The sequence below is a fragment of the Aedes aegypti genome, chromosome 1, assembly GCF_002204515.2.
Source record: "Aedes aegypti strain LVP_AGWG chromosome 1, AaegL5.0 Primary Assembly, whole genome shotgun sequence".
Lineage (NCBI taxonomy): Eukaryota > Metazoa > Arthropoda > Insecta > Diptera > Culicidae > Aedes > Aedes aegypti.
The window spans coordinates 122,510,776-122,529,311 of record NC_035107.1 but is presented as its reverse complement, the minus strand read 5'-3'; the positions used below and the strand labels follow the sequence as shown (position 1 = coordinate 122,529,311).

General features: G+C 40.7%; 1 protein-coding gene across 1 annotated transcript in view; it reads right to left on the bottom strand.

The window, feature by feature from the left end:
• LOC5567048 overlaps positions 1-18,536 on the bottom strand; it is a 133,072-nt gene that overhangs the window by 30,481 nt on the left and 84,055 nt on the right. Inside the window, exon 2 of the mRNA XM_021846862.1 lies at positions 2,791-3,601. Coding sequence (XP_021702554.1) covers positions 2,791-3,227 — 437 coding nt within the window. The 5' untranslated portion in view covers positions 3,228-3,601. The remainder of the gene's footprint in view (positions 1-2,790; positions 3,602-18,536) is intronic.

Genomic DNA, 18,536 nt, shown 5'->3' with positions numbered 1-18,536 from the left:
CCAGTGAATCGTAGATCTACACACACTTCGTTGTTTCCACTATTGGCGAATTGGGACAAAATTGTCCTTGCTCCAAGTGATCTCACAATTGCTTGTAACTTTCCTTACAGGACATTTACCACACAATTCCCTTCACGGGAAGAGTGGACGTCTGGCTATTTGGAAAGAAGTATATCAAACAATATAGTATGTTACACTGATGGCTCCCTTCTTGAAGGTAGAGCTGGTGCAGGAGTATATTCTCGTGAGCTAAGGCTGAATCAGTTTTACTCACTTGGTAGAAACTGCACCGTTTTTCAGGCGGAAATATTTGCTCTTATGTGTGGAGTGCAATCAGCACTTCAACAGCGCGTAATGGGTAAAGTCATATACTTCTGTTCAGATAGTCAGGCTGCTATAAAAGCTCTCGCTTCGGCCAACTCAAGGTCGAAGCTTGTTATCGCATGTCGAACTCAAATTGAGGAACTGAATTCAGTCAACTCTGTAAACCTTGTATGGGTACCTGGCCATTCTTCCATCGCTGGAAATGAATTGGCTGATGAGCTAGCTCGCGATGGAGCATCGCATGACTTCATTGGCCCTGAGCCGGCTATTCCAATTTCGAAGTGCTGGGTGAAGCTTCAGATAAACTCTTGGGCGGCAACTCAGCACAAGCAATATTGGAATAGTTTGGAGTCGTGTCGTCAAACAAAATTGTATATTACTGAGCCATCTCCAAAGGTGGCGAAGTATTTAACAAATCTGTCAAAGCAGAATTGCAGTCTCTTGGTCAGAGCGTTGACAGGCCACTGCCGACTCAACTATCACATGGCAAATATTCAGCGTGCTGACTCATTTGTGTGTGATAGTTGTGACTCCGATTATGGAACTTCGTATCACCTGATATGTAACTGTCCAGTTTTTGCGCAAATGCGATTCCAATTACTTGGTAAACACTTATTAAGTGAAACTGAATACAGAAGCCTGAATCTTCAGGACATTCTGTTATTCTTAACCCGCTGTGGTAATGAGCTATAGGCTCTCTTTACGCTCATGCGTTTTGCAGGGCCCTTTTTAGGGCGCTGTTCGAACCCATTGTGGTATGGAGCTACATGCTCTCATTTCGCTTATGCGATCTTCCCTCTTCAAGGGACCCCACTCCTATTTCCTCCCATCTTTCCCTTCCCTTTCCTCTCCCATCGGGTAGATGATGAAATAGGCTCAAATATGGCGATGGCACAAATCTCCCAACTGGTGGGGAACGTGCCTTTGGAGCCGGCCTTCTGATACCTGATACCTGATACAGTTTTTAAATCATCTTGTTATAATTACGAGTAGATTAGTGCGACTCTATGACACTACCCCGAACGCCACTACCCTGAAAGCCATTACCCCGAATGGGTCATTACCCCGAACGCCACTACCCCGAATGCATAACATTTTGAGACTTATTCTAGTTACAGAGTGGGGAGATAATTGAACGATTCCTTACGAGTATTTAACGAGTTTGGGTCAACAATGTATTTATCAAACATTAGAAGATAAAAAGCAGCTAGTTTTTCAGCAAATAATTTTTACATGTTATGTTTTGTTTGGATTTGTCCTCTAATTATGATGAGATTCACACAGACATATTGCAATGCTCTGAAGAACAGCCTATTCCCAAAAAAAGGGTGAATTTATTAGGAAAAATAAAGCTATAATATGCACAAAATTAGGATGTAGTAAAGTCTTTTATTGGATATCAGTACCCACTTCCCCTACTCATTTTTTTTGTAGGTGTCGGGCTACTAGCATTAAGATCTTCTTAGAGATTTTGTTTCGTAAACGATGGTAATGGAAGATCACTCTGGGGTAGTCGTTGCAAGTGTTGTCTATGGAACCCACTTAAAGACCAACCTGATAGACAACCGTTCCGCTATAGCAAGGAAACGTTAATACACTTGTACATATTAGAAAATCGGCGGCCACTGACCGCTACAGTAAAAGTTTTTGTTGATTTGTAGGATCATTAATTTGAATTTCAATGATACAACCACTTTTTTTTTATTCAAGAAATGAAGAAATGTTGAAGACGGAAAAGTGGTGAGCAAATCCATAAGAGGCCTGTCTGTTTTAATACAAGAAGATAAAGGAAAGGGAACATTTCTGATTTGAATTATATCAGGATTCACTTTAGTGAATGCCTTCAGGATATATTCCTTTAAAAAAAGCTGTTCTATATGGAAATATTGGTGACTAGCTAATCTAACGAAAACTTGAAAGAACAGCCTATTCAAGAAAGAAGGGCAAATTACTGGAAAATTTTGCTGCAATGACGTCAATGATCACTGTAACAACGTGATGCTATGGCACACCCTATACTCATAAAAAAGGAAAATATTTGTTCAAAAACAACATTGAAATATGAACACCACTCAGAAGTCAAAATATCGGTGATCACGCAGCTGTTCAGCAAGATTATATTGAGGATTATGGGTTCGAATTCCTCCGGTGGCGGATCTTATGCATTGAACATTTCCTTGACGTCCCTGGGCCTAGAGGCACATGTACAAGAATGGTAAATTGATAAGGAAAGGTCTAATAAAAAAAAGGCTTATTTTATTAAAAGCCCATTCACAAATTTTGTAACGGTGAAGGGGGTAAAAAATGTTGTGGGTGATTGTCCCCAAAAAGATACAGCTCATACACAATATGTAGAATTTCCATTCAAAAAATAGTACGATGGGGTGGGTAGGTGTCCAAAATGGCAATTTTTGGCGTTATTAAATTTGTGACTGAACCTGACTAGATTTTACATTCTCAACTTACCTAGCACCATTACTTCCCATTCCCTTGAACGGCAGCTTCTCCGTGTAAATGTAATCCCAATTATCGATCTTAATCGACTCGGACCTATAAGGCCGCCGGAATCGCTTTTCTTCATCCAAACGCATCATCCCTCCCACAGCACTTCCATTTCCACATATGCACTGTACACTTCCCGAGCCCCCAGAAAGCTTCACATCGCCCACGTTGGCCACATCCGGCAACGGCATTTGCGTTTCCCCCGGCGTTTGAATCACAATCTGCGGATGACCCATCATCCGGAAGTTGGGATTCGATTCCACCAGATTGGTGGGCCCCGTTAGACAAGCCGGTTCCACGATCGAACTGTAGGTCCTCCCATTGGAATCAACGCTCAGCTGAACGACTGCCATTTTGGTGAGAATCGATGGCCATGTTTTACTGTACTTCAGCAGAGACATTATAATCCGTGGGATAACTGTCGTGTGAAAACTTTGTCGTTTCGTTCGTCGATTTTTCCACCCGGGATACGACACGGAACACTTTATGGCATCACTTATTACCGTTCCGAAATGAAAGAATCATTATGCTTCCACTCCCCACCCCCAACTATTCTACGACAGAGCACTTTTATTTAAACCCTTCTTCTGTATTGTTGTGGCACTCGAGTGAAATCGCGGCGCGAAGTTGCGATTTTATGGGACCAGACATCGTTAAACGATGGCACTTTGGATGGCGTGAGGAAAAAATATGACCACGTTTTGCACTGCGATTGTAGGAGAATCATTGACCTCATTTGGGGTTGAAACGGCGAATCCTGCGTTTGGGTGTCACTCTGCCAAAAAAGAACAAGAGAAAGGGGTTTTTGGTTAATTTTAATGCGTTGCTCAAAGGAATCAGATATTTATGACATTGTTCGGTTCTGTGAATTGTGGAAAATGGGAAAATCTAATAGACTTCTGAAAATTATTAACATGTTAAACAAGAGATTTCGATCAATGTTTAGTAAAAAATAATACAACCGATTAGAAGCACTGTTTTTGTATTGATAATTGAGGTGAAGAATACTGGATCACCTGCACCAGTGAGATAATTATGTTTTCCTTAATAGTTTGATAGTGATGCCAACAATAAGAAATGAATGTAATGTTTGAAAGGATATCAACAAATCAATTAGAAAAAAACACCGACACATTCAGCATGACTTCGTTTCATAGCCAGATGCATTACCACAAGTCCAAGAAAAGCCCCAAAGCTCACATTGCGTGCAGTAGACACATCCCTGCAATCCCAACTCGAACGAACAGTGATCTGGAGCCGAACCAGATGCAATTAGGAGACAGCATCTTAAATCAACATAAATGAGCTTCGCGAAAGACGACAGTCGACAGTCGTCGCAGTCTGCAAGAAAATGGCATCATCAGTACCAACAACAGCTACTGACTGCCATTTCCAGTTCCAGCACCGAGGAAGCTCTCAGTGGAAAGCAAAAATAAAATCATAAATGAAACAGAACGCACTGACTTTACGTACGCCAAATAGGTCACCTATTTCACTGTTGTTGGGCTGCTGGGAAAACCCGATCTGATTGCATCCTTTATTTTAATGGGTCGATCCTATGTTTGTGCGCTTGTTTTTGACCTTTTATGGGGGCTTTTAGATGGTTCTACATGCCATTAACAATGGCGGCAGTGCATGATGGTTTATTGCATGCATGTTTAAAAATGCAAGTCCCTGTGGCATTAAGTTAACGAGAAAAACGAACAATTGCGGAAAATGCCATTTCAATATGAATACGCATTATAATGATTGTGCATCAGGGGCCTTCGTTGGTTTTGTTGGTAGGCGTATCACAATAAAACGAAATCATATTGTACGCAGTAGGATTTGAACCCTGGAACCGTAGGCCGTGTCGATTCGCACGAATTTTCGAAATCGAAGAACCACATAGTCACAAATGGTAGCAAATGGGCCTAAACAAAACCATGCATTTTTTTTTTTCTTTTAACTGTTTAACTACTCGACAAGCGATTTGAAGTTTAGAATGCATTCATTCCCATGGGTAAATGATTTTTTCAGTATGGGGAAACGAACCCATCCAAAATTAAATAGAAAACGGTACTTTAAGAACGTACTAAAACTCTCACCCTAATTTTGTTAGAACACACACACCAAAAAAATCTTAGATTTACACGTAACGTAATATTAGCCTCAATCATGCAAAGGCATTTCTCATGTATTATTCAATGATAAAACTTATAAACACATCTATTGTAAATTTACAAACCTTAATTGAATTTACCAAAATCCTTAATATGAACGCGAAACGTCTTCTCTCGAAGAATGTTGCATGCAAAACGGCTCGGTTTACATGATTTTCACGCTGAAAATTCAATCATAAATAATGCACATCAAATGACAAGCCGTCGATCCATCCATGTGCATTATTTTTGACAGAATATTCAGCGTTGAATCATGTAAACCAGTGATTCCCAAAATGGGCGAATTCGCCCCCCTGGGGGCGATTTTCAGGCTCAAGGGGGCGAAAATTTGTAAAACAGAATTTGGGGGCGAAAAATCCAGAAAGGGGGCGAAAAAGCTAACATGGTAGCATTTGAAAATAATTACTCAAAACCTTTGGAGGACACACATCTGAAGGTTAATCAATTCCAAACTTAAATATTTCCAGGGCTATTTTACCTTAGATCGTTATATCTCTAATTATGATCATTTTAAAATTATTATATACAACATTACATGATTGTCAAACGCAAAATATTTGTGTTATTCATTGAGTTTTTTAAATATCATGAGAGTTTTAAGAATGGTCAGCATTTGAGATTTTTACGAGATTATGCAGATGCTCAATATATATAAGGATCTTTTTTGTATGTGAACTTTAAGTTTGGAAGTTAATATTTCTGCCATCCAGCTTTTTACCAAAAAAAATCTACAGTACCATTTGTGATGTTTTAAGGGGCAGGATCCGTCATTGATTATGGAATTTTCAAAAGCAGTTTTTTCGTTCAATATCAGAAAATTTACAGGAAAATGTGTTCACTGTTTCTATTTTCCAACCGAAATACAGTGTACAAATTTTCATCGAAAATTTTTTAGTTTTGAGCAGTTAAATTGCTTTTGAAATTTTAATGATGATGATGATAACGATTAGTGTTGAACGTTAATCCACAGACAAAATTAATCATTTTATACACAAATTTTTGAAAATTTAGCCTACAAAAATCGTGTTCCAGCGATGCCAAAGACAAAAAAACTCTATTTATAAATAGATTTGAAGAAATTTCAAAGATGCGTTGGATTTTACCTCCAGAACGTTCGAAAAAATTGAGTTTTTCTTGGTGTTAGAAAAACACCTTTTTGATAAATTGAATTGATAAATGAGTTGAAAAACATTCTGGATTTTCATATATATATCAGGGTTTTTGGATTGGATAAAGAAAAGCGTTATAAACGCTCACAATTTCTGAAAGTTATTGCAGTTATTTTAGAAATAGCACATAAATCACAATGCACGGGGTGAGATCTTTCAAAAACGAACAATTAAAAACAGAATCATTGCAGTTCACCCAAATATGACATATTTATGTAAAAATAAAATGCTTGGAAAACTTTGCATTTGGTTCAGATTTGGATGACTTTGCCTCAAATTACGTCACAAGACGCCTATGAATTCATTACATTTGTTAAGTTGAAACTGGACCAAACTTTTACCGACTAAATTAGTAGCCTGTAATATACGCAAGATATTTTTAAAATCGATATTATAATTTACAGCCCAGGTTACCGATATTTAAGCAAATATTTTTAAATGTGCATATTAGTTATTATTATGATTCTTTGGATATGCAAGTCGAAGACATTTTTTGTCCTTATTAAAATATTTGAATCATATATCAGGGGGGCGATTCCAGATTAATATTGGCTTCAAGGGGGCAAAATTTGAAAAAGTTTGGGAAGCACTGATGTAAACCGAGATTTCTTGTTTGCAATTTCACTTTCAAGATGCAAGAAAGCATGCAAGATTGGCGAATGTTGGATGTAAGATCATGAAATTTTTCAGTTTCACTCAAGATTGCAAGCATTTTCGAATGCAATGATTATCGTTAAATGTTCAGTTGCAACTCCTTTTACATGATTGTCATAAAAAATTACGTGCCATGTAAATTTCAGATTTTTTTGCTGTGTAGTGCACTGATGGTGATAGAATATGGATGTTAAGTTGAGTCTTAAATTAAGCTAATAAAACGGCAACTTAGTACAATATTTTTGACAGTGTTGTGGATGAATGGCAACTATTTGCTAATCACCGAAAAACATTAAGGGGACACGAGAGACCGTGTTATTTTCCCTATCTTTCGTCTCACTCTAACAATAATCATCAAAACTTTGTGGAAGCAAATCTCGAGTTTTAGTGAACCGATGAAGCTGAAAATTTATCGGGTTGTGCACTACATATATAGAATCATAGTGATACTTTTTCGCATCGATATATGGAGTGGTTCTTGGGATTTGCTTCTTGAAATGGATAGGGTGATTATGATGACGTCCTGTGCGGCCTTAATAGCTTGGATAATTACCACATGATCACTCATTCTGCAGTGATTATGATCTAGAGGGCGGTGTCTCTTCACTGCTGGGGATTTTTGTTCATTTCCGTACGGGTTTGGACCGTTTTCCACAGGCAGGGCTCATCAATATATGAATAAAAAAATTGAGAAAAATTCAGAGTCGTCTATTTTTCCGGAGAACTCAGTTGGAAATTTTTTGTTTTCCCCTGACTCTACTTACTTTGAAAAATCATTACTCAAGAACGAAGCATCATAGAAACAAAGTTTTTTTTTATGAAAATGAAAGAAAATTTTCTCAGGAATAAAAAAAATATTAACTGGAAACAGTTTTCCACAAAATTTTCCACCGTTGAGAAAATTCGTAAAGAAAAGCCGGAAAAACTATGCTCCAACTCGTGGAAAATTTTCAAAAAAATATTTTTGAGAGGATAATTTCATAAGCTTCAGTCGCTGGAATTTTTGAAATGTACTTTTTTTCAAAAAAATATTAACTGGAAACAGTTTTCCACAAAATTTTCCACCGTTGAGAAAATTCTTAAAGAAAAACCAGAAAAAAAACTATGCTCCAATTAGTGGAAAACTTTCAAAAATATATTTTTGAGAAGGTATTTTAGCTTTAATTGCTGAAATTTTTGAAATGTACTTTTTTTTTCGTTTTTGAGTTATGGTCAATTTTGTGGCAAAAGACCATATAAGCCTTTTCTTTGAAAATCCATATTTCTATCGAAGCATCGGAAAAACAAAGATTTTTTATCAAAGCAATTGCTAATTTTCTAAAACATCGCTTAATGTTGCCACCGATACCATCACAAGGACCTTTTCCATGTGAGGTTGGGAAAAAGTGCCATTCTGCTTTAATTTTAAAATCATTGCCATGGTTGCATACATTTTTGAAATTTGACATTAAGCGAATGGCTAGAGATGCTAGTATTAGAAAGTCAGCAGAAATTAATAACGCCAAACAATTTTTCGACTGGGCTGTGTCGCAAAAGGTGAAACCAATTTGAAAAAGATTGGAAATTTATCTATGCAACTGAAAATGACTATTCAGAGGCTGAAAAATTTCTTCAGGAAAGATTTTCTAACCTTGTTCCAATTCCTGGAACAAAAAAGTATCATTCATTTATACCAAAAGACGAACGAAGCATTTTTGCTAGTGAATTCTCAGATACACATGAAAACCAAGAAAATGAAAAATATCATCCATTCCAACTTATACTTCATTAAAACCAATCCCATATTTTTTTTCAGATGTTTTAGAAAATTTGCAATTGCTTTAATAAAAAATCTTTGTTTTTCCTATGCTTCGATTGAAATATAGGTTTTCAAAGAGAAGGCTTATATAGTCATTTTCCACAAAATTGGCCAACAGGGCATTTTTTTAAATTATCGGACAGGCTTGGGCCGGAGGTTCTCCGATTTGTATGAAATTTTCACCAGAGGTACACAGCAAAAAATTCTCAAATTTACATGACACGTAATTTTTTATGATAATCATGTAAAACGAGTTGCAATTGAACATGCAACGATAATTAATGTAAACTGTCTCATTGCATTCGATAATGCTTGCAAACTTGAGTGAAACTGAAACATTTCATGATCTTCCATCCAACATTCGCCAATGTTGTATGCTATCTTGCATCTTGAAAGTGAAATTGCAAACAAGAATTCTCGGTTTACATGATTCTAAACTGAATATTCTGTCAAAAATAATGCACATGGATGGATCGACGGCTTGTCATTCCATGTGCATTATTTATGATTGAATTTTCAGCGTGAAAATCATGTAAACCGTGCCGTTTTGCATGCAACATTCTTCGAGAGAAGACGTTTCGCGTTCAATATTAAGGATTTTGGTAACAATGTTGTATACAATAGATGTGTTTATAGGTTTTATCATTGATTAATACATGAGAAATGGCTTTGCATGATTGAGGCTAATATTACGTTACGTGTAAATCTGTGATTTTTTTGGTGTGTAGTGATGGAATAATCAGCATGATGTTGATGGTATACAGAACGATCTGAGTTGTATTGCAGTCGGCCAGTCGAAATCAACAAATTTTAAGCCTTGTTAGTGACAGCAAGCAACTCTGCTTAGATTATGAAAAAAATATTTCAATTTTCAAATGACTTAATACCGTTTTGACTCATATTACGGACACTTAAGGCCTCAGTGAAGTGTAACTTATCAGAGAGCATATAAAATAAACCATTTTGCATGATTCCTCCACATTATCGAGCCTTCAAAACCCTTAACTTTCGAATGTCGAGTGAAGATTTTGATTCCGTAACATGAATAATTTTTAATGAATAAAAATGTGTGGAATTTTCATGATTCTTATTCCGGACGTTTCAATACTTTTGCCTCATATTCCGGACACTTAGATTCAAATTCCGGACAGCCTCTGGAAAACATAGATAGAAAAGTCAAATCTTCAATTGGATTTGTCAAACCACTAAAGAGAGATCTTAGGCCGTTTGGCATTACAAATTTTTAAAGACAATTATGAAAATTACTCATTAAAACGAGCCTCGAAAATGACAGCTTTTGGGGGGCAAAAATTGAAACATTTCGTTTGAAATGTTTCCCATACAAAGTAGAGTGACCGGAGTTTGAAGCTGTTCGTAATATGAATCAAAACGGTACTTTTTACATGATCTTATACTTCTTCATTGTTTACCTTTGTTGACACAATGTTACTTCGAAAAGTTACCTATGCTAAGAATATCAAAGTGAGTGAAAATTAAAATTATTAGCATTTTCAAATGAACCAAACAGTTTTACAAATTCTTTCTCCGTTCGATTGTCCACCTTTGTTATAGCGTTAGATAAACTTTATTTGAATTTTTAAAATGGCTCAATACACTTTATTTGTTGTATGTCTACTCTATTGTTTATCATTTCACTTGGTTTTGTTCAGCTACTCTATCCGGGCATTATTGTCCTCTCATGTAACTCGCTTTTCGTTAGCCACCCTTTCCGGGCCTCACTTTTGGTTCGTCATCGTCGATCTTATTTTGTGATTACCCGTGCTATTTTGATTAACTATCCTCTCAGGGGACTTGCTTACTGTTACACAGCAAAAAATTCTCAAATTTACATGGCACGTAATTTTTTATGATAATCATGTAAAACGAGTTGCAACTGAACATTCAACGATAATCAATGTAAACTGTCTCATTGCATTCGATAATGCTTGCAAACTTGAGTGAAACTGAAACATTTCATGATCTTCCATCCAACATTCGCCTATGTTGCATACTTTCTTGCATCTTGAAAGTGAAATTGCAAACAAGAATTCTCGGTTTACATGATTCTACGCTGAATATTCTGTCAAAAATAATGCATATGGATGGATCGACGGCTTGTCATTCCATGTGCATTATTTATGATTGAATTTTCAGCGTGAAAATCATGTAAATCGAGCCGTTTTGCATGCAACATTCTTCGAGAGAAGACGTTTCGCGTTCAATATTAAGGATTTTGGTAACAATGTTGTATACAATAGATGTGTTTATAGGTTTTATCATTGAATAATACATGAGAAATGGCTTTGCATGATTGAGGCTAATATTACGTTACGTGTAAATCTAAGATTTTTTTGGTGTGTAGTATAAACTTAGATGTTTTGTAGATGTCTCACAATACCACATCAAACATGATTCTGGAATTTTACATACACAGTTAAAAATAATGAAGATTACACGTCATGTAAACTTCATTTATGTGATGTAAACATGACATCGTGTAAATTTAAGCCTAGAATCATGTAAATATGTGTTATATGTCACGTAATCACGCAGAATCCTGCTGGATTACATGACATTTAATTGAAGTTTACATGATACATCATGTAAATATCGATGATATACCACGCTCCAATTATGTGCATTATATGCCTCTGAAATTTACACGTTTCGTTCGAACTGTGTATTTTTCATGGAAATAACATTCTTTAACATAAAAAAAATCACAATATGCAATTCGACAGTAATTAAGGCATACAACGTTCATTTTCCAAAGGTTGCATTGATATTTGTGCTCTATAAATAAAATATAAAATTGTGTGATCACCGTTCAATTTCACCCTTCCGATCAATTTCACCCGAATTTACGGTACCTTCTCATGGGACTCACTGTTTTTTTATTACCCACACACTCAGGGGATTAGCTGTTGTTATTAGTAAGCGTCGCTGTTTTTCTTAGTTACCCTCTCAGGGGACTCACGTTCCATTAGCTACCTTCTCAGGGGACTATCTTTATGCAGACTACTCCCTCATGGGACTCGTTTTTATTACCTACCCTTTCAGGTGACTCGCAGAGGACTTTATTAGGCACCCTCTCAGGAGATTCGCGTTTTCTATTAGTTAACCTAGCTGTTTTCATTAATTACCCTCTCAAAGGACTTGGTTCTTTGAGTAATCACCCTCTCAAATGAATCCTTTTTTCTTATATGATAATCTCAAATAGATCAGGGGGCTTCTTTCTAGTTAGCTACTTGAACTCACTTTATCTGCTACTCTACCATCTCAGGGGACTTGTTATTTTTTTTACTTATTACCCTATCAGGGAAATTGTTATTTTTAGCTATCCTTTCAGGGTAGTCGCTTTTTGATTCACTGTTAATTAACTACATTCTCAGGAGAAGCACATTTTATGAGCTACCATGTCAAGGTTTAATATTCTACATTTTAAGGGGACATGCTCTAAAACAGCTTCACTTAAATAGCCTACTTTTCAAAGAATTCACAATATTTGGATTATACTTGTTTTTACCTGAGACGTAAAAAACTATAAATAAAAAAACAAATAAATCATCCTACTGATCACTATATTTGCCTATTTGCCCAATAGGATGATAATTTGCAAATATCTACCATTAAACACATTCATCAGCTATAACTCTGTCAAGTTAACTGAACTGAAGCAGATACTCGTCGACAAATATAATAAAATCAAACACCAATTTATAAATAGGCATCCTACTCAAACTCTCAGGAGAATCTCCTCTAATCTTATCAGAAAACAAACTTGTTTGACTTGCTTCAATTGGACCGTTACTAAAATCCGCCTACACGTCGGAGCGCAAAGTTGGCTTGACATTCCAACGAATACATCATCCCCCGCTTTGAAAACGAAAAATGCGTCTGGCTGCCTGGCTGAGCCTGAGGCTTCGGCAGGGCGGAAGTGATGCTTTATAATTTGAGCAAATTCAATTTTATACTCGCTTCCGTCCCATTTCGGAGACCTTGCACTCTCGTACAAAAGTTTGAGGTACCCCCTAGAAACATAGTGTTCAGTGCCTATATCTGTGAATATGCGTCTAATTGAAGCATCTATTGAATTGCTCATTAACGATTATGAGAGTTTTTATGCCGTACTAATTTAAAATTTTATTCGATCTAATGCTGAGAAAATTTGCCATGGTTTTTCAGTGTGGCTCGTGAAAAATGTCACAGCTTCAAGTAAATGCTTAGTGATCAAAGTTCAAAACATGGTTTTGTGAAAATACCTACGAAGTTAGATCATTTCTTTGCTTTTCGAATGAGTCATGGAGTGATTTTAGTTAGACGTGTATTCACAGAGTTATGGACAAAACTCTTAAGTCTCGGGGTGACCCAAAATTATTGCACGGTAATGTACACGTTCCAGCTTTCGCGCTGTTGCAAGCCGAAACATTGTTGCGCAAAGTTTGTCTTCCCTGTAGATACATTCCACCAGTAGTAGCAGTCCCATCCTGTCCTTTGTTAGTATATATTTCGAAAATTGAATGGTTTATCCCCCAAAACAGCAGCCAAACCATCCGCCAGCGAATTTCCCAACTCCAATCGAGCCCTGTCTGTTTATGTGGGTGGATTGAGGATATGTTTGCCCCGGTTCCGGGTGAGGAGCATTATTGTCGTCAACATCTCGCCGCCTCTCTCTGTAGTGCCTGTCGTCTATATTATGTTGGCCCAGTTTTGCGTTCAATCGAATCCTGTTAGTGGAATTGGTGAATGGCAATTCTATTTTGATGTGTTGCTCTATTTTGAAGCTGCAGAAATGAGAAAGTTAGGCAACGAGTTTATAAACATTCCAGTAAATCTATTTAGGTTCTTCTGGTGAACTCGCGTTGTACTTTTCAAACATTGGATAACAAAGTTTCATTAGAGCTTATATGCAAGTAACGACCTTTTTTATCTTCATCTCTTCACAATGTTTCAATTAACATAATGACAGCTCGAGGGCCTTCCTTAGCCGAGTGGTTAAAGTCTGCGGCTACAAAGCAAAGCCATGCTGAAAGTATTGAGGTTTGATTCCCGGTCGGTCCAGGATCTTTTCGTAATGGAAATTTCCTTGACTACCCTGGGCATAGAGTATAATAATCGTACTTGCCACACGGTATACCAAAGTGAAAATGGCAACTTTGGCAAAGAAAGCACTCAGTTAATAATTTTTTTATCCTAGTAGGGTACAAAAAATCTTCAAAAGCCTGGCCTGTTTTGTGTTGGCACGGTGTGGGACTACATCAGGCAACTACATCGGGGGAGGCCTGTGCTCATGCACTTCGTCAATATCAGCCTCTAGCTGTTCTGCTAATTCGCTGTTGGAGCTTTATGTCGTCAAAAACGCAGCTCACTACGACATTTACACGGTGTCTCTGCGACTACTCGTTTTGCCCAATTGGCGGTTTAAGATCTCGCCGGGCTTTGGACAGTTTTCTGTGCGACCGACGACGCTGGCCTTGCGTCAGAGCCCTGTTGAACTTCAACTAGAGGCTCATGTGCAGGGTTGGGAAAAATCTTGAAATTAACTCTACAGTAGCTCAGCAAAGCAAATCACAGTCAACGAAGCCAGTGAAACTGAAGTCCATCGCTGCTGTAGGCAATAAGCCTTGAAAAAAGCAAAACACTTAGCAACCCAAAGTTAAATGTTCTATTTTCCGTTGCATTTCCCGCATTTAAAGCCTCCAATGACACTACTGATTTAGAAAATTTATGTACCCTACTTAGGCTACTTGATGAGATTCACATTTTTGAACTACTGTACTGGGAAGAGCCACTTGAGTTTCTCGAAATTCAAGCCCACTACTATTAACATTCCCAGCCCTGCTTATGTGCACTTCGTTGCTCTACAACGACTCGTTTTTCGCTGTTGCTGTTCGAGCTCTCCTGGTTGACCTGTTGGATGCCGAGGTCCGTCCAGCGATTCCGGTTGGAGGATGACTTCCGGTTTACAGGCGCCCGACGATCCAAAACTGGTTTATGACAATCGATGCTACTCGGCTTAGTCCCCGAAGGTGGAGCCAGCCTACTCCGGCTATGCGCTTCTTCATGCTTCGGTATTGGCTGGTGGAGTGCCGAAGTTGGTCCAGCAATTCTGGTTGGAGGATGGCTTCCGGTTCACTGGTGCCTCGAAGACTTAAGCCGGTGACTCGCAATCAACTACTCAGAATAGTCCCGGATGGTGGAAGATCTCCCGAACCGATGCCTTCCGGGCTGATGCCGAGGTCGGTCCTGCGATTCCGGTGGAGGGAAACTTCCGTTTCACAGGCGCCCGACGACTATTTGCCGGTGCTGTTTCGCGATCTACTCAGCTAGTCTCCGCCGGATGGACATAGGCTACTCCGATGCGATGTTAGTCGGTTAGTCCTGCAAATCCGGTTGGAGGAAGACTTCCGGTTTGCAAGGCGCCTCGACAACTTATTACCGATACTACGCTACGCCCACTCTACTTGGTCTAGTCCCCGGCGGAGGTCTTCAACAGGCTGACTTGTCAAGTGCCGAGGTCGGTCCGACGATTCCGGCTGTCCCAACGACTCAGAGCTCTGTGCTGTCAGCTGTGTTGAGTGCCGCTGCTCATCTCGCCATCTTCGTTGTAAAAGAGACATCAGATGAACGATTGGCCTGTTTACCATGTCCCATTTTTTTTCGTCAGCACACATTCGTTGGACGATATTGTGCACATTAACGTCATTGCCAACTACGGATGCCATCTCGGCTCGCACATGCTCGAAGCGCGGATATTCGAAGGCCACGTGCTCGGGGATTTCGTCAACATCGCCGCACCCGATGCATAACGGCGTTCTTGCGTGTCCAAACCTATTCAAGTATTTATTGAAGCAGCCATGACCAGACAAAAACAGCGTCAAATGGAAATTCTATTCTCCGTGTTTTCTGATTACCCACATCGACAGGCACGGAATAAGTCGGTGGGTCCATCTACCATTCTCAGCGCTATCCCACTGCTGTTATCATCTCCTCATGGTTTCATCTCAGGCTCTTTTCCAAATTCCCCGCGCGCCTCGGTCCCTGTAGCAAGCTCTTCGAGTTGAAGGCTTATAGGGATCAATCCTGCAATCACACAGACTGCACCAATGATATCGTACGATACGCACTCAACACACGCATGACCATCAGTCTGAACGTACTGCTCAGCCAGGAGTGGTTCCTCTTCATCTGCAGTGCGGTCACCCAGCGTATCTGAGCATCGACGTCGACACGCTCGCCAGTATTCGCTTCTTGTTGCTGCTGATCGCTGACTTGTTGGGCATGATCCGGGATAGAGCTGATATCACCTTCACTGGTGTCTTACTTCCCGCCTTTAGTTGATGGTATACTGTACAACCGAGATTCTCGCATGCTGCACTGCCTTTCGGTTGCTTATCATCACAAATTCGGTTTTGTGATGGGCTAACACAAGATTTGTCCCCCGCATCCATTCTTCCAAGGCGTCTACTACTTCAGTAGCAAGTATCTCTACTTCCACTAGTGATTCGCCGATGACTACGATCACCACGTCATCCGCGAAGCCGACGATCTTCATACCCCGGGGGAAGCTCAGCTTCAACACTCCGTCATACATAGCGTTCCAGAGGGTCAGGCCAAGAAGCACTAAGTGCAGGAGCGTAGGGATGCCAGGCCTAAGAAAGGTAGGAGGGTAGGTGTCAAGCGCGAAAAGGGTGATGCGATCATCATCAAGACGGAAGAGCCCAAGTACTCGGAAGTCTTGAAGGCGATGCGCAGTGACGCGAAGCTCGCAGATCTAGGAGCTGATGTACGCAGTGTCAGACGCACTCATACAGGTGAAATGATCCTCGAGCTTAAGCGCGACAAGGAACGCAAGGGCGCCGCCTACAAAAGTTTGCCGGAAGAGGTCCTTGGCGAGGGTGTCGTGGTAAAGGCATTAACGCAGGCAGTGACTCTGAAGGTGATAAATGTTGACGAGATCACTGACGCAGAATAGCTCGTCACGGCACTGCGGCAACAGTGCGAGGTACAGGTGCCTACCGCTGCCGTTCGGCTACGGAAAGGTCCGGCAGGAACTCAGGTGGCCTTAGTACAGCTACCTGTGGCGGACGCAAATAAGTCCGCTAAGGTAGGTAAGCTTGGTTGGTCAGTATGCTCACTGACCATACACGAGCAACCGATTATTTGCTTTAGGTGTAGGGAACCAGGACACAAGTCCTGGGGCTGTAAAGGCCCTGATAGGACCAAGTTGTGTAGGCGATGTGGTGAGGAAGGTCATAAGGCACTAGGCTGCAAGAACCCTCCCATGTGCTTGATTTGTTCCGGGAAGTCCGTGAACAACAAGCATCCAACGGGAGGCTCAAGGTGCCCGACCTTCAAAAGAGCCATAAACGAAAAGTCACAGTGCAGGTAACGCAGCTGAACCTGAACCATTGTGACGCAGCTCAGCAACTGCTGTATCAGGCAGTTGTTGAGTGGGGGACGGATATCGCCATCATATCGGATCCATACTGAGTACCCGCCGGCAACGGCAACTGGGTCGTGGATGAATCCGGAAAAATGGCGGCGATATGGACGACGGGTAAATACCCCGTCCAGGAGTTAGTGTCTACTACCTACGAGGGCTTCGTGATCGCCAAGGTAAACGGGGTCCCCTTCTGTAGCTGCTATGCGCCTCCGAGTTGGTAGACCGCAGACACGCAGATGCTGGACTGTATGACGACCGTGCTGACAGGGCGAAGGCCAGTAGTAATAGCGGGTGACTTCAATGCCTGAGCCGTGGTATGGGGAAGTCGTATCACGAACCAGCGAGGACAAATCCTGCTAGAGGCACTGGCCGTGCTAGATGTCGATCTGGCCAATGTTGGTACCAAAAGTAGCTTTAGCCGAAACGTAGCGGAGTCGATTATCGACGTTACTTTTTGTAGTCCTGGCCTAACGAGTAGTTCAAACTGGAGGGTAGAGAATGCCTGCGAAGACAAGAGGTGCAATGGCTCCTACAGAGCAATCTCCAGATATGTTGGAGGGGATCATCGAGGGGCTCTTTCCGCGCCATAACCTTAGCCCTTGGCCTCCTTTCGTAGGACAGCCGGGGATTGGGGCTGGCGATGAGGAACTTGCAGGGATTGCAAAATCCCTCAGAATAGGTAAGGCACCAGATCCGGACGGAGTTCCAAACCTGGCCCTCAAAGTTGCAACCTTGGAGGCTCCCGGGATGTTCAGATTTGCTATGCAAATATGCCTGGACGAGGGAGTATTTCCAGATGTGTGGAAGAGGCAGAGCCTGGTACTAACGCCAAAGGCGGGAAAACCACCCGGTAACCCGTCGGCGTATAGACCAATATGCTTGATCGACACGGCGGGGAATGTGCTCGAGAAGATCATCCTCAACAGACTGTTGATGTACACCGAGGATGTAAATAGTCTCTCAAGCAACCAGTTCGGCTTCCGGAAAGGGAGGTCCACCGTAGACGCTATTTTGACGGTTAAGAAAACCGCTGAGATAGCACTCCAGCGTAAGAAGAGGGGTATTCGCTACTGCGCAGTAGTGACTCTGGATATAAGGAACGCATTTAATAGTGCCAGTTGGGCGGATATTGCTGATGCGCTACTGCGTCTGGGGATACCCGACGTCGGTGCAGCAAGCGGTGATCAGTGTAGGCGACTGCACGATCACTTCGAAGCGCTCCGTCAAACACTTGGGGGTGATGATCGACGATAAGCTCACCTTCGGTAGCCACGTTGATTATGCCTGCAAGAGAGCCTCCACAGCTATTGTGTCACTGTCCCGGATGATGTCCAATAGCTCTGCGGTGTACGCCAGTAAGCGTAAGTCGCCTCGTCCATACTGAGGTATGGTGGCTCGGCTTGGGGCATGGCTTTAAGTATCGATAGCTACCGTAGCAAGCTAGAGAGTACTTATAGGCTAATGTGCCTGAAGGTTGCGAG